This window comes from Erythrolamprus reginae, chromosome 4, assembly GCF_031021105.1.
Source record: "Erythrolamprus reginae isolate rEryReg1 chromosome 4, rEryReg1.hap1, whole genome shotgun sequence".
Classification (NCBI taxonomy): Eukaryota; Metazoa; Chordata; class Lepidosauria; order Squamata; family Dipsadidae; genus Erythrolamprus; species Erythrolamprus reginae.
In genome coordinates, this window is record NC_091953.1 from 59,441,566 (window position 1) to 59,457,547 (window position 15,982).

At 39.9% G+C, this 15,982-nt stretch overlaps 1 protein-coding gene across 1 annotated transcript in view; it reads right to left on the reverse strand.

Annotated features, from left to right (window-relative positions):
* Positions 1-819: 819 nt before the first annotated feature.
* LOC139166605 (trifunctional purine biosynthetic protein adenosine-3-like) overlaps positions 820-15,982 on the reverse strand; it is a 67,482-nt gene continuing 52,319 nt past the window's right edge. The window contains 9 exon segments of the mRNA XM_070750370.1: positions 820-1,000; positions 1,003-1,173; positions 2,157-2,272; positions 4,592-4,733; positions 7,992-8,122; positions 9,100-9,228; positions 9,500-9,703; positions 12,867-13,019; positions 15,214-15,465. Of these exon segments, the coding sequence (XP_070606471.1) occupies positions 980-1,000; positions 1,003-1,173; positions 2,157-2,272; positions 4,592-4,733; positions 7,992-8,122; positions 9,100-9,228; positions 9,500-9,703; positions 12,867-13,019; positions 15,214-15,465 (1,319 nt within the window). The 3' untranslated portion in view covers positions 820-979.

The following is a 15,982-nucleotide window of genomic DNA, read 5'->3' on the forward strand; positions in this document are numbered from 1 at the left end:
GATAAAAATATCCTGGAAAGACTTTTGCTTGATTCCATGATGGACAAAAAATGTACCATTTGAATGTTTCACGTACAATGTATTTAGAAAAGGGGGTGGAAAAATTTGTCTCACATAGGAGGTCATTTACATATGGACGAGGTATTGAATGATACTGCTTTGTTCAATAATACTGCTATTGCTGTTTTCAGGGTTACAAATAAAAACTTTTGATAGTATTATTAGGGAACATGATTCAGAATTACCTTAATTTTAAGTAGGAAAAACTATCACTAATACTTTAAAAATACTTAATTCATAATTGTGATTGTGACCCATTCTTTTTGTGGTGTTTTTCTTAGGCCTGAGTTCAACATAGAGTTTGACCCTTTTAAAGCAGAATTATGTGATAGGTTACAAACAGATAAAATGACAAGATGTTTGTGGCAAGCAGCCCTTCACATAGTTTTCAGATAACAGCCAGTTGTATTGTGGACGGAGTAATCACACAAATGCCTTAGACCAATGGTTCTCAACCTGGGGGTCGGGACCCCTTTGGGGGTCAAACGACCGTTTCACAGGGGTCACCTAAGGCAAATTTCCCCTGGTGTTAGGAACTAAAGCTTCTATTTTGGTGCCTTGGAACATATTTTTACAATCCAACCAATCAGGCATTGACAGTGGGGGTGTCCCTCTGACCTTCCCGCCAATCAGCTTCAAGCTCTGTTTGGGGAGAATTGGCGCTGGACTTATGGCTGGGGGTCACCACAACATGAGGAACTGTATTAAAGGATCGTGGAATTAGAAAGGTTGAGAACCATTGCATTAGACCTATCTCCATTTATTTCTATTTTGAGTATAATTCAGTATTCCTTTTATTTTTGAGATCTAATGGCCTGGGTCGCTTGGTTAAGATTTTAAGTCCTGCTGCCCTATGCCAAACTCAGAAGCCAAAATATGCACCAGAATTGTTACTGCTTTTATACCGTATATTTTTTAATTATGCTTTTCCAAATTCCAGCACAGCTTCCCATCTCTTCCTAATTGAACTGCTCCACTTGCTACTAGCTGCATAGCAGATGGGAAGGCTTTGTGTTCTGCCTCCTTCACTCTTTCTGACAAAGTTTTCTCTGTGTCTCCAATCTTCACTGGAACAGCTTCTTGAAATATTATTGCTCCAGCATCAACTTCTTCCTGGAAAGAAAAGAATAAAAAACTTTACCAAGATGGCTGTAATTTAAAGTAATCTGAAACAACAAAGAATACAATGAGAATGGCTAACTTAATTCTCAAATGATCAAACAACTATGGACTGTTTATCTAGGGCAGTGTTTTTCAACCAGTGTGCCACGGCACACTAGTGTGCTGCGAGACATGGTCAGGTGTGCCGCGAAGCTCAGCAAGAAAGAGAAAGAGAGAGAGAAAGAAAGCAAGAGAGAGAAAGAAAGCAAGAGAGACAGAGAGAAAGAGAGGGAGAGAAAGAGAGCAAAAAAGAGGAAGGAAGGAAGGAAGGAAGGAAGATGGATGGATGGAGAGAGAGAGGAAGGAAAGAAGAGAGAGAAAGAGGGAGAGAAATAGAATGAAAGAGAGGAAGAGAGAAAGAGAGAAATAAAGCAAGAGAGAAAGAGAGGGAGGGAAGGAGGGAGAGAGAAAGAGAGCAAAAAGAGGAAGGAAGGAAGAGAGAAAGAAAGAAAGAAAGAGGAATGGAGAGAGAGAGGAAGGAAGGAAGAGAGAGAAGAGGGAGAGAAATAGAGCGAAAGAGAGGAAGAGAGAGAATTTTTTGTCCAAACTTTTTTTACCCCTCCATCCCCCTCCGGTTCAATGTGCCCAGTGATTATGTATATGTAAAAAATGTGCCGTAGCTCAAAAAAGGTTAAAAATCACTGATCTAGGGGGCCAATCTATTATTCTTGAAATGTATTTATCAGTATTCCACTAGGGGGACACAATCCATGTGTATGTATTTTTTTCCTATGCACATTTTTAATCTCTTGTTTAGTTTTGCTTTGTCAAAACTACAAGATTATAGCTGAGATCCCTGATTATCGTATGCCGAATTTCCATATTCTGCTCTCAAAAGCTTTCTGTCAACCTCAAAAGCTGTTATGAGCAGTTAAGCTGACAGCCAAAGGCTTTAAATTAAATTGATCAACCGAGTAATAAAAATAAGCACGTACAGCCACAAAGTGCACCGTGCAGCCAGTGACACGGACTCCAGCCTCCAGGACCAGTTTATGGGCATTAGATCCTTTAAATGAAGGCAGCAAAGAAGGGTGGACATTCAAAATTTTTCCTAGGGAAGAAAAAGATAATACATTGCTGTTAAATTCATTTTTCTCATTTTAAAAAATTAAAATATGTATTAATGTGCTTGCATAAAAATCAATCAAAACACCTTTCCTTCATTTAATTAAAACACAATTAAAACCGTGTAATGTCTGTCCAATGCTGTCAGATAAATTCTGGTTTGAAAGTAGTCAAATCAAAATATGACACCACAGGGCAAAGCTTACTGATAAATCTTGGTAGGTGTAAGGAAGAAATTGCCCAATCAATGATTTAGAAGTCTAAATTATGACTATATTTTATTTTATTTTATTTATTTGTTTTGTCCAATACACAGTAATACACAATGAGGGTTATAGAGGACATAATCAGATAGAATGTATTCAAGGGGGAATAGAGGAGAAAATAAAGGAGTAAAATATAACTATGAGAGAATAGCAGGAAAAGATATAGGTATAGAAGAGAAGATATAGTTTATTAGATTTGTATGCCGCCCCTCTCCGAAGATATATGAGATATAGGAGAGACAATAGGACAGGGGATGGTAGGCACTCTGGTACACTTATGTACGCCCCTTACTGACCTCTTAGGAACTTGGTGAGGTCAACCGTGGATAGTCTAAGGGTAAAGTGTTGGGGGTTAGGGGATGATACTACAGAGCCCGGTAGTGAATTCCACACTTCGACAACTTGATTACTAAAGTCATATTTTTTTACAGTATTTTGGCTTATAATGCAATATGTCAAATTTGAAACAGCAATCTATTAGTGTCAATGTATATATTTAATGTTTATTATCATCTTCCATCAGCGCTTATTAATCACATTTGCAATATAGTGCATATTTGTATTGAAATCAACTGAACTCCTTTCAATCCATTGTAATGATACTTCAACAAATTGTCATCTAATATAGTATTGTCTTCTCTGACTGGCAATGTTTTTTCAAGATCACAGGAAAAACTGCCAAAATTGTAATCCTTAGAATAACAACTTTGGAATTGAAATGTGGACTGCAGTCCTTGTAAAAATCAGTCTGTGGATAAACCTTTTAATATTTATATCAGACATTTAAGACCCTGCATTTGTGTAGCAGATTTTTGCCCTTGTCTTAACTGAGCATAATCTCATAATCAATAGGGGGATTCTTGCCATGTCCCTTGTTTAGTAATAACATGTAGAATAGAGACACTGTCGCTTACATCACTGCAGATTCTAACTTACAAGATGCATCTGTGGGAAATGAAAGAATTCACTTCAAATGATTTAGAAGTCTAAATTATGACTTCAAATTGTCCCAAGGACAATTCCATCTGTCCGTCCATAACCCTGGGGTTATCACTGACCCCCTCAGAGAGGGTCTACAATTTGGGCGTCCTCCTCGATCCACAGCTTACATTAGAGAACCAGCCGCCCCGAGTCTGCGGAGAGGGGCGGCATACAAATCTAAATAAATAAATAAATAAATAAAATAAATCTTTCAGCTGTGGCGAAGGGGGCGTTTGCCCAGGTTCACCTGGTGCACCAGTTGCAGCCCTACCTGGACCAGGACTCACTGCTCACAGTCACTCATGCCCTCATCACCTCGAGATTCGACTACTGTAACACTCTCTACATGGGGCTACCTTTGAAAAGTGTTCGGAAACTTCAGATCATGCAGAATGCAGCTGCGAGAGCAATCATGGGCTTCCCCAGGTATGCCCATGTCACACCAACACTCCGCAGTCTGCATTGGTTGCCGATCAATTTCTGGTCACAATTCAAAGTGTTGGTTATGACCTATAAAGCCCTTCATGGCATTGGACCAGAATATCTCCGGGACCGCCTTCTGCCGCATGAATCCCAGCGACCGATTAAGTCCCACAGAGTTGGCCTTTTCCGGGTCCCGTCGACTAAACAATGTCATTTGGCGGGTCCCAGGGGAAGAGCCTTCTCTGTGGCGACCCCGACTCTCTGGAACCAGCTCCCCCCAGAGATTAGAACTGCCTCCATCCTCCTTGCCTTCCGTAAACTCCTTAAAACCCACCTTTGCCGCCAGGCATGGGGGAATTGAGATATCTCCCCCGGGCCTATACAATTTATGTATGGTATGTTTGTATATATGTCTGATTAATAATGGGGTTTTTAAAATGTTTTTAAATTATTAGATTTGTTATGAATTGTTCTATTGCTGTTGTGAGCCGCCCCGAGTCTACGGAGAGGGGCGGCATGCAAATCTAATAAATAAAATCTCTCTGACGCATTTTAAAATAAACAAGACGTTAAGGCTTCCGGGGAAAGTGACTGTATAACAAACTGTTTGATATGTAAAACACAGAAGTACTCACCTTCCCACTTTCTAACAAAAGGGCCAGATAAGATGCGCATAAATCCAGCAAGACAAATCAATTCAACTGAAAATTCTCTCAGGACTTGATCAACCGCATTGTCAAATTCTATACGATTGCTGTAATCCTTGTGACTAATTAACTAAAATAAAGAAACAGTAGAAAAACAGATGTAGCATAGTGTAGTTTATCCTAAGTGCCATCTTCTCCCAGATACTGTAAGCAGGACCCCAATTTCCACCTTCTTCAGTTATAATTGATAGACTACGGAGCAAGATTAGAGAAGTCTTCCATTAAAGTCAATCTCCCATTAAGTACACAAAAACATTGATACTTAAAGCTTTATCTTATTAATTAGAATTCCCTTAAGGAGGTATAAGATATATCAAGAACAATACTGTATATCATTATCGACATAAATTTAAAGACTCAGAGTAGGATGCCCTATAATTGTATGTCAAAATGTTTCATACATTCTTATTAGTTATTCTTGTGATAACCAAGTATTGTAACATTAATTCTAGAAACATAGAAGACTGATGGCAGAAAAAGACCTCATGGTCCATCTAGTCTGCCCTTATACTATTTTATCTTACAATGGATATGTGTTTATCCCAAGCATGTTTAAATTCAGTTACTGTGGATTTACCAACCACGTCTGCTGGAAGTTTGTTCCAAGGATCTACTACTCTTTCAGTAAAATAATATTTTCTCACATTGCTTTTGATCTTTCCCCCAACTAACTTCAGATTGTGTCCCCTTGTTCTTGTGTTCACTTTCCTATTAAAAACACTTCCCTCCTGAACCTTATTTAACCCTTTAACATATTTAAATGTTTCCATCATGTCCCCCCTTTTCCTTCTGTCCTCCAGACTATACAGATTGAGTTCATTAAGTCTTTCCTGATGCGTTTTATGCTTTAAGACCTTCCACCATTCTTGTAGCCCGTCTTTGGACCCGTTCAGTTTTGTCAATATCTTTTTGTAGGTGAGGTCTCCAGAACTGAACACAGTATTCCAAATGTCTCACCAGCGCTCTATATAGCGGGATCACAATCTCCCTCTTCCTGCTTGTTATACCTCTAGCTATGCAGCCAAGCATCCTACTTGCTTTTCCTACTGCCCGACTTGCTTTTCCTACAGCCCTAGTTCTATATTGTAATCTGGAATTTATGGCTGGCAATTCATGGCAGATGAAAAATATCCTATCATCTAGTAACTGCCCTTGTCCAAATCAGAAGGTCTATATTGGGGGAAGTCTGTATTAGGGAAAATTTGGTACAAGAGTCTCATCTAGCCTAATTTTAGGCTTCTTTTCACGAAGTAGATAGGGGATATAAAGTGGATGGATTTTTATAATTAAATATGAAGTTAAATACAGATAATGCATACATGCTGTCCCACATGCACGTGCAGTATAGCTGAACATACACAAACTTTCTCTAATTTATCTATTTGCCCATGCACAATGAAAATACTTAAATACAACTAACCCACAGTGATATACACACACACAAAAACAACAACCAAAAAGCAAAGCGAGAAGATGGGGAGCAAGCAGGAAATGAAGAAATAGGACATGGAACAAAAGTAGAAAGTTGGAGAAAAGGCTTAGAACCATGGCTTGTAACTGTGTTTCCCAATTGAGCAGTGTTTTTATTCTTATGTGCAAAAAATACAGGAAACTGAAACACTATCAACGTAATTTAATTCAGTTTTCTAAAGGTGCTTTGCCAACAGATTACAAATTGTTACACATCACAATCTTCCTGCTTTATGGGCTACTGTGATGTCTTAACTGTGCTCTAATCCAGTGATTTTCAACCTTTTTTGAGCCGCGGCACATTTTTTACATGTACAAAATCCTGGGGCACACCACCAACCAAAATGACACAAATCTAATAAATAAATAAATAAATAAATAAATAAATAAATACATACATACATACATACATACATACATACATACATACATACATAACCCCTTCATATATACAATCCCATGTAACATCCTCTTATAAATACAGTCAATCATCAATAATCCCTTCTCAAATTTATACCGCTCTCTCATTTCTGTCTTTCCCCCTTTTCTCTCTCATGTTTCTCATTTCTCTCTCTTCCTCCCTTTTTCCCTCATTCCTTCTCCCTCTCACTTCTCCTCTTTTTCCATCCCTGTCTCTCTCCCCCCTTTATGTGTGTGTGTGTGTGTGTATACACACTCGAACCATTTCCAAAACCAGTTGAGGGCTGGGTTTTTTTCCTCTTTTATTCTTTTCAAAAACAGGTGTGGGCTGGGTTTTTTTTCTTATTATTTGGGTGCTTTTTACCATATGCTTCAAGAAGCACCTCTCTCTCTCTCTTTTGCTCTCTCTTGTTCTCTCTCTTATTTTCTTTCTCTCTCATGCTTTCTCTCTCTTGTTCTCTGGCGGGATTAGTCATCTGTTGTCCTCCTGATGCTGCTGACGTGGTGCCAGGGACAAAACACCCACCCACTCCTGAGGGAAAAGACGGACTGTTTGGGTTGGGAATTAGCATCTCTCCCGCCGCGTTAAGTAGGCAAGGCAAGGCAGAAACTCGCCGGACGCGGAGCCCAAAAAAAGTGCCTCAGGAAGGCAGAAGCGAAGCGCCCCCACCGCCTGCTCGCTTTCCAACGCTGCGCCCGTTGCGCCGGGCTCTTTGCCTGAATCCGCCTCCTTTCTGAGGCTCGAGCGAACCTCCTTCGCCGGCAGCCGGGGGGTCAGCTTCGCCCCCTGCCCAGCCAAAAGTGTGCGTGTGAGGGGGGAGAGCTTGCTTCTGCAACCACATGGCCAGAGAGAAGCGGGATAGCAAGGCGGCGGCATTCTTCTGCCTGGCCTGGGCGCTCTGCTTGGTTTTCCCGGGCTTCCCGCAGCATGTAGGTGGCCGAGAAGACCGAGCGGGACTGTGAGAGGGGTGGGCGTTCCCACAGCACTCGGAGCGGCTAGCGGACGGATCGCCAGCGCCGCTGCAGCCACAGCTGTGGGAGGAGCCGCGCCCCAAGAAAGCCGGAGAGAAGGACGGATCGGGCGGGGACAGCCACAAGTGGAAGCCTCAGCCCTGGAGCTCCCACTTGCAGAAGCCGCCCCTCCCCGGCTATTGCCCGCCGCTATTAGCGAGGAGAAGCCATGCGCGCGAGGGGGCCGACTTTCAAAACAACCTTTGCTGGCCTCCGCCTCACGGCACACCTGACCGTGTCTCGCGGCACACCCGTTGGGAAACACTGCTCTAATCTGCCTTCTGTGACAACTCTAGAAGGACGAGTTTTGTCTTTCTTAAGCATTTTACATAAGAATTGGTCCACTATTGTTTACCTATTTATTTCAGATAGCAATTAGCAATTTATCATTAACAAATTATAAAACTGCTAATGAAAAAGTACTCACTTTTGTGGGAATTCCATCTCTTTCTGCTTTTTTAAGTCCTTCTGCATCAGCCTTATTAGAAATAACTACTACTATTTTCGCGGAGCTGTTTGGCTTCTTTGCACTGGCAATCAGAGCTTCCATATTAGTACCTGACAAATAGACAAATAAAACAAACTGAAGTCAAAACCTCAATTTACCTAAGAACAAACTACATTGAATTCATTTATTTTTCCTTATATTTCTGCATACAATTGCACTATTAATAATGTAATTAACAATGTAATTAAGTATTCTAGCTGAGTGGCAATCTGAGTCCTCACAAAAGGTAATGCTGATTCCTTTGTTTTTTAAAAAATCTATCCCAAATCAACAATAATGTTAAAATATGAATACTAGCCACAACTAAAAATGCATTCTCATTTAAATATATTTTACATTAATAAGATAAGGCATTCTATAGATATTCTAATTTTATTATATTCATTTATAAAAAATAATTTAATCAAATATAAATTGTATTTTAATATAAATGAAATTTAAAATAAAATATTATTATTTACACTTTCCATTATACTGTTCACATATTTTCCAATGTCAGTACTACCCCAAAATGCCTCCAGTTACAGGTGTTAGAGCAAACACCTTTTCTAAACTTTGAACTTGGATTATATAATTCAGGTGTCAAGGTGCATAGTTAAAAAAAAAAAATTAACCAACCAACCAATTAATCAAATAGAATCCAGCCCTAAATTAAAAATATGTATACTGTGCTCCACTCTCTTAGAATAGGAATTCATCTAAAATATATTTACTTTCCAGTTCTTTAATAATCTCCCTCACAAAATTACATATAGAAATTATAGTTTAATAAGTAAATTATCTCTGTGTATTTTATAAAAGGAGAGACACAGATGATTAAACAGAGAAAGAATTGCCAACTCAAAGTCTTGATCTATTTTCATGATGAATTGTCATGATGACTAAATCAATAAGGAATCAGAAGATACTTTTCCTGCCAATATTGACCAATCTATTTTAAGCTTGTCTGTCGGAAAACTATAGTCAATGAAAGAAAGATGCTTAAAGTTTATCTGCATTTCGTGCAATGGGAAACACAAGAACTTACCTGTTCCAGAGATGAGGACGCCAACTCTTGTTTTGTGTGGCTCCATTTTTATTTGTTTGCTGTGCAAGGATTGTAATCTATTTGCTTGTAAAGCTTGGAGCAGGTTTTTGACTTCAACGTGAGCAGAACCTTTTTATTAAAAATTAAACAAAAATAATTAAGATTGTAGCACAAGAGTTTGGTAAAATAACCAATTTCCTATTAAATTATAAGGAAGATCCAAGATATGTGAAAAAGGATAATTTTATTTTATGCATCTGGAAAGGGTCCTAAAGTCCTAAAGTAGGTTCAAATAATGATGGCATTTAAGATATAACTATATATTGTAATCAACAGTTATAGAAATCAGGACTCTATTGATACATGTAATCCTCAGAAAATTGAGGTTTAACATAATGACCTGCTTGATGATGCACAACTTTCCCAATCAACCACGCCTCTTCATGTCTCTGAATGTCACTTAGGACTTTCCCAGCCAATTCTTTCTGTACAACGAGGACTGCACCAATGCCACAATTAAATGTTCGTGCCATTTCTTCCTCTGATAGATTTCCTTCCTTCTGAAGCCAGGAAAAGATGCTGGGTATCTTCCAATGCAAGGCATCTGAAAATAGCCAAAATGTTTATCTTAATAAACATTTATAGTCAAATAAGAAATGTTATGCTCAAAACTTTGTAGCATTCAAAAGTTTGGGGAGTTTGAAGTTTGGAATGCCGCTTATAAAATATAAGAACTATAAACATCTGCTCTGATGGTTACTTGTAACAATTGAGAAAATATATCAAGTATAATGTGAAGATTTACTCATACAACACAATTTTCCGTTTTCTACAAATGTGCTCTTCTAGATGATTATGCAAAGATTATGCATTTTACCATGTGTGATTTTACCTTAGTAAAAATGGAATATTGCATCCAGTTTTGATCAACACAATAGTAAAAAAGATATTGAAACTCTCAAAAGAGTGCAGACAAAAGCATCAATGATTAGGAAATTGGACAACATATGAAGAGCTGTTGCAGGAATTGGATATGTCTAGTTGAATGAAAAGAAGAACAGGAATTGGGGCATGATAGCAGTGTTCCAATATCTAAGGGGATATTGGAAGGAAGGAGGTATTAGCCTATTGTCCAAAGAACTTGAAGGCAGGATAAGAAGCAATGGATGAAAATTAATGAAAAAGAAAACCAACCTAGAACTAAGGAGAAATTTCTTAGTTAGGACAATTACTCAGTGGAACAGCTTATCTTCAGAAGTTATGGGTGTTCCACAGAGGTGGGCTTCTACAGTTTCTTCTGAACAGGATATCAATTTTCTGAGCAGTTCGAAGAACCAGTTGTTGGAAGAAACCTTTTCCCACTTGATAAGGCTAATCCTGCAACGGAGGCAGGAAGGAAACATTCTGGTATGCCTGTATTTCTAGCCTAATCCTTATCTTAATTGCCCTGCAGCTTTAAAGTGTTTTCAGAAACTGCCTCTGGGTTAAGCTTATTACATTGTAAGCCTGACACCCAGACTTTCTGTCCGTAGGCTGAGCTTCTCTGGAGTTCCCCCTGTTCTGGTCTGACTGGAGTCTGGCTGGCGGCTCCAAGAGTACGATCTTTGCAGACTTGTAATTTTCAAAATAACATTTATTTATTTACTTTCTTCCACATCTCTGGCATGCAAAATGCATTCCAAACTCACAAGCAGGACTACAGAGTCATAAATCTTTCTAAATGAACAGGCTCTCTACTTCAAATATCTTCTTATCTCTAGGTCAGGTTCACGCTACTTAAAACAGTTTCATCAAGCAATATAAAGACTCACTTATCTGGAGAAATGGCAAAAGCGTCCATCTTGTTTATTTCACTTTGCAGAAAGCATCTGTCTTTTCCGGTCAATCCCGGATGTGAGGTAATTAATTAATTTACACACTTGGAATAGCATTTCAAAACCTTATCCCCGCCTTTTCTTTTCTGACCTTCTAAATTTGGTGCTTAACCAAGGACTCTCCTCTATACCCCTGTTATCTGAAGAAATATTACTATGCATACTATCGTGCGATGGCTCTTCTATTAAATTCTCATCCCCGCTACACTCTTAAATCAGGGTAATTGACAGCTTCTACATCTTCTTCCTCCTCTGAATCTGACATTTCCAAAGGCTGACAGGGAACATTCACAACACCCCTCACCACAAGTTTTTTGTGGTACTTTTATTCCTGAGGTTTGACTTTCTTAAAGATTGTTAAAGGGCTGTTTCAAGCTTTTTGGAGTATACTTCCAACACGGCTAGAACAGCTATTTATGGAATAACCATAGAAGAAATAGCTGAGAGGCAGGATGCAAGCTTGGCATGCTGTCTGATTTTTTTACTGCTTTTCTGAGGGTGTGATATTTCCTTAAATCTGGATGATTACCTAAGGATATCTTGTGAAACTTTAAGTGGTGCAAATGGATCTCATGATTGTTCCTCCTGGGTGGGAAACTGTGATTTGTCGGTTCACTGCACACAGGAGTCTCTTGTCTATGAGGATTCTTCAGTCCTCCAGATCATGGTTGTGCCAAAGGTGCTTTTTTCAAGAGTCAGGTGGACTTCCTTGGTTTCCAGAAAGTCCAGTTGCCTCTTGAAAAAGCAGCTTTGGGACAGGGGTCTCTTGCATTGCTTTGGAGTGGGTTAAGGCACATGATTGCTCACTGATAATAAGTGGATCCTCCTTCCAAATTGTTTTAGTTTTCTCTCATAATATGGCATAGTAACATGGCAGAAAGTTAGCACTCAGCCCTCTCCTAGAAGAATGAAATATTTTGAGAAATACTAAAAAGAAATAATATATACTGCTCAAAAAAATAAAGGGAATGAATGAAATATTCTCATTGAATACTTTGTTCTGTATAAAGTTGAATGTGCACAACAGCAAGTGAAATTGGTTGTCAATCAATGTTGCTTCCTAAGTGGAAAGTTTGATTTCACAGAAGTTTGAGTTACTTGGAGTTATATTGTGCTGTTTAAGTGTTCTCTTTATTTTTTTAGCAGTGTAATTCCCTGAATGAGAAATGGAGAAACATGTTTCCTTAAAGAAAGCAGTCCCCCATCTTCCTTAATAGCCCAGAGAAGATGTTAGCATTTAAGAAATAAAGACTTATATTAATAGGCAAAAATTCCCTGTAGCAAGGTCTGAACAAAGGCAGAATGAGATTAGCCCTCACTCAAGATGTTAATTTGTCTCTTAGCCAATTTGTAGCCCAAATATACCCACCACCCACTTTCTGGGAAGTTTAAATGATCTCTCTGCTAAAGGCTTTCACTTTATGAGCAAGATTAACTTGGCCGCTGATAGTTATCCTTGTATTTTAATTATTTTAATTCCTCAATGTGCTATGGCAAGTATTCTGATTTGTAACTCAGAGGTGCGCCCGTGTTCCAGCGAGTTTTTTTGCTTCTGGCATGCGCAGAAAAATCTCACTGAAACACGGATTCACCTGCGTCTCTGTGCGTGATTTTGCTACCTGCACAGGTGCAGGAGCATAATTCCACTCGAACCCATGGTACCTCCATAGCTGCGGAGGTGAGCCCAATTAGGCGTTCCGGCCAGCAGCCCACTACTGGGGTAAGGTACAATTATAGGTCAACATTAAATCTGAACCAGGCATACAGAAGATAACACATATTCTGTAAAGAATGCTCAAGAACGTATCTGTAAAACCATATTTAATTAAACAAACAAACAAACAAACAAACAAACAAACAGGAAATCTCCAAATGTTGCAAAGTCTTTCTTACCTAGAACTACACCAACTGATGATGGCAGGACACGAGGAATGTTTTCAAGAAGTCCTCCTCCAGTAATGTGGGCATAGGCTTTCACATCCCCTGAACGAAGTACTGGCAAAAGAATCTTGCTGTAGATTTTAGTAGGTGTGAGTAACTGTTCTCCTGTAAATGCGCAAAATGAAGGGATTATTACAACAGACACATCCACCAAAGCAGAAATAGAACAAATCAGAACTACTGAAATGCCTCTTTCACAGAATAATCACATTAAGAGAGGTCCAGAGTTAATAAAAAGGGGACCGTCGTCTGTCCATGTAGTGGACAGATATATGAGCAGAAAACCAACATACATGTTTCCAGGTCAGCAGGAAGCCTGTATACGTGTGTTTCAGGCTGCAAAGGAATCTAGCTGCATTGCTTTTCCTCCTGCAGCATTTAATATCTAACATGTGAACAGAGCTGCATTCCCATAGAAAGAACAAGTATGTACGTTCTGAAGGGCCTCAGTACAACCAAGAAACATCTGTGGCCAGGGATGCCTGCTATAAATTGATAAGGGAAAGAAAATTATAGTCCACATAAAGGTGGATTGAGATAACATAAATTTGGGGGTTACAATCCAGAGAATGGAGAAAGAGAAAGAGTTCTTTATGGCAGTAGTGACACTTGAATATGGTGTCTTGCTTGTCCTGGCTATTTTATTTGTTTTTTCCCTTTGAAAACGTTTTGCTTCCTGTCCAAGAAACGTCTACTGCAAGAACTCCTTTGCATACAGGAGATAGGTAGTCTCCTATTCTTCTCTCTGTTGAGGGAGGGCTGCTCTTTTGAAAGGCTATCTATGTTAGAATTGAATTACAGTCCCAAGAAGGTTCCACATCATTTACATGATGATTCAGACGACTCATAGGATTCAGATAAACCCCCAAGTGGCCTCAAAAATTCTCAGAGAGCTAACCATCAAACCTCAGAGTGCCAACGACCAGATGACTGCAAAGAACATAAATCCTTCCATATCCAACTACAGTAGTACCTCTAGATACGAGCTGCTCCACATGCGAGTATTTCGAGATACGAGCCACGAGGGGAGAGAAATTTCTGTTCCAGTCCCGAGCTCAAATTCGGGATACGACCCGAGTGTCCACTAGGTGGCGCAAAAATCCTTGCTTTTGGTTATCTCGGAGGGGAAAAACAAAGTCTAAAGTTATTTGTTCCAGATACGAGTTGCTCGACATACAAGCTCCCTTCTGGAACGAATTATGCTCGTATCTAGGGGTACTACTGTACTCAGTCAGAACTGAAGAACCTTCTTGGACTTTGATTAGGATACAAGTGTGTCCTATTTATCCCAATGAGAAAGAAATGTGATTAATTAGGGCAGGGGACCCCAACCCCCGGGGCCGGGGCTAATGAGAACAGGGCCATGTGAGAGGTAGGCCGGCATGCATGCATGTACCTCAACTCTCTTTCATGCAGCACAACTTGCATGAGTAGTGGGTTGGCGCGTATTCACATGGAGCTCCACTTGCGTTCGAGCTGCGTGTGCATGTGAGTGAACCCCGGCTTACTGCTCGCATGCCCAGTTCCCCTACGTCAATGACAATGAACCTTTTTTCCCTTGGGTGACAAAAAAGCATGGGTGTGCTCTATCGTATGTGTGTGAGTGCCCACACCCATAATCCAATGCCTGGGGAGAGCAAAAACAGCTTCTCCCACCCCCTGGAAGCCATAAACGGCTTATTTCTCAACTTCTGGTGGGCCCATCCCAGGCTCCAATGTCTTCCCTGGAGCCAGGAGAGGGTAAAAACACCCTTCCCCATCCCCCCAGAGGCTCTTTGGAAGCCAAAAACGCCCTCCCAGAGCCTCTGTGTGATCAGGTGGCTGGCACATACTTGCACATTGGAGCTGAGCTAGGACAACGGCTCACATGCTAGCAGATACGGCTCTGTGTGCCACCTGTGGCACCCATGCCATAGGTTCGCCATCACTGCCCTACGCCCTCCGGCCGTGTTGCTAACTGCACAGGTTGGGGACCACTGAATTAGGGTATCTCTGGACAGTTTGCACTGAAATTGAAAAGTGTGTTATGGGAGCAGTTGTACTGGAAGTGAACAATGTAAGTTTATTAGCTTATAAATCAATGCAGCTGGTAAAGCACTTGGTGGTTGATGTGTTGACTGGGCATAGAAATCCAAAATTGGCTTAGGCTTAGCCAATTCAATAATGGTAGAAAATGAGGACACAGATGGCTACCGTAGTTTTTGGAAAATAATTTGTATAAACATAGGTATAAACGTTAAATATGCAATCAGAAATTAATATTTATATTGCATGAAAATGCTGTATTTACAGAGCTTACCGAGTGTTTGTTCAGGACAGTCACCCACTGGAGGAGAGGAAAAATCTAAAGAGGATTTTTCAACAATCTTTCTCACAAGGCTAAACCCATTGCTGTGAATACCAGAGGAAGCAATTCCAAGGATTACGTCTCCATCCATGATCTTGTCAAGCCGGGGGAGCATCTGTCCCCGTTCTACAGCACCCACAGCAAATCCCCCAAGGTCGTATTCTCCAGGTGGATACATGCCTGGCATTTCAGCAGTCTCTCCGCCTTGGGTTTGGGAGCGGGGTGGGGATGGAAAAACGTTATTGTGAAGTTTTATTGTGAAATTATTGTGAAGTTATTGTGAAATTTTGCTACCTGGATTCTTATATATATATGACAAAGTTCAGAATGTCATAAACGTTTTAATTCTCAGGAATAGTGCTGCCCTGGGAATCCTACTATGAAGTATTGCCTATTCTTTCCTACCAATTTTGTAGAAGAAAATAAATCAACAATGGAAAAAGAAAAATGGCTTAAAATGGCTTTTACAATGTGGGATTTTAATATCAAAAATTGCTAGCCGACAAAGAAATAGAATCCCCATCAAGAAAAGGAGAATCCTAGGGAACCTGTCTTAGTATAGTTAAAGACCTAGAAAATTCACATGGTGTAAATCTATTGTACAATGTCTGAACTGTCCACAGAAAACTAGCATATTAGAGAGGGGAAACCAAGGAATTAATTTTACCTATATCAGTCTCTGTCAATTCACAATGTGACAACCCATTGAAAATTCAATGCT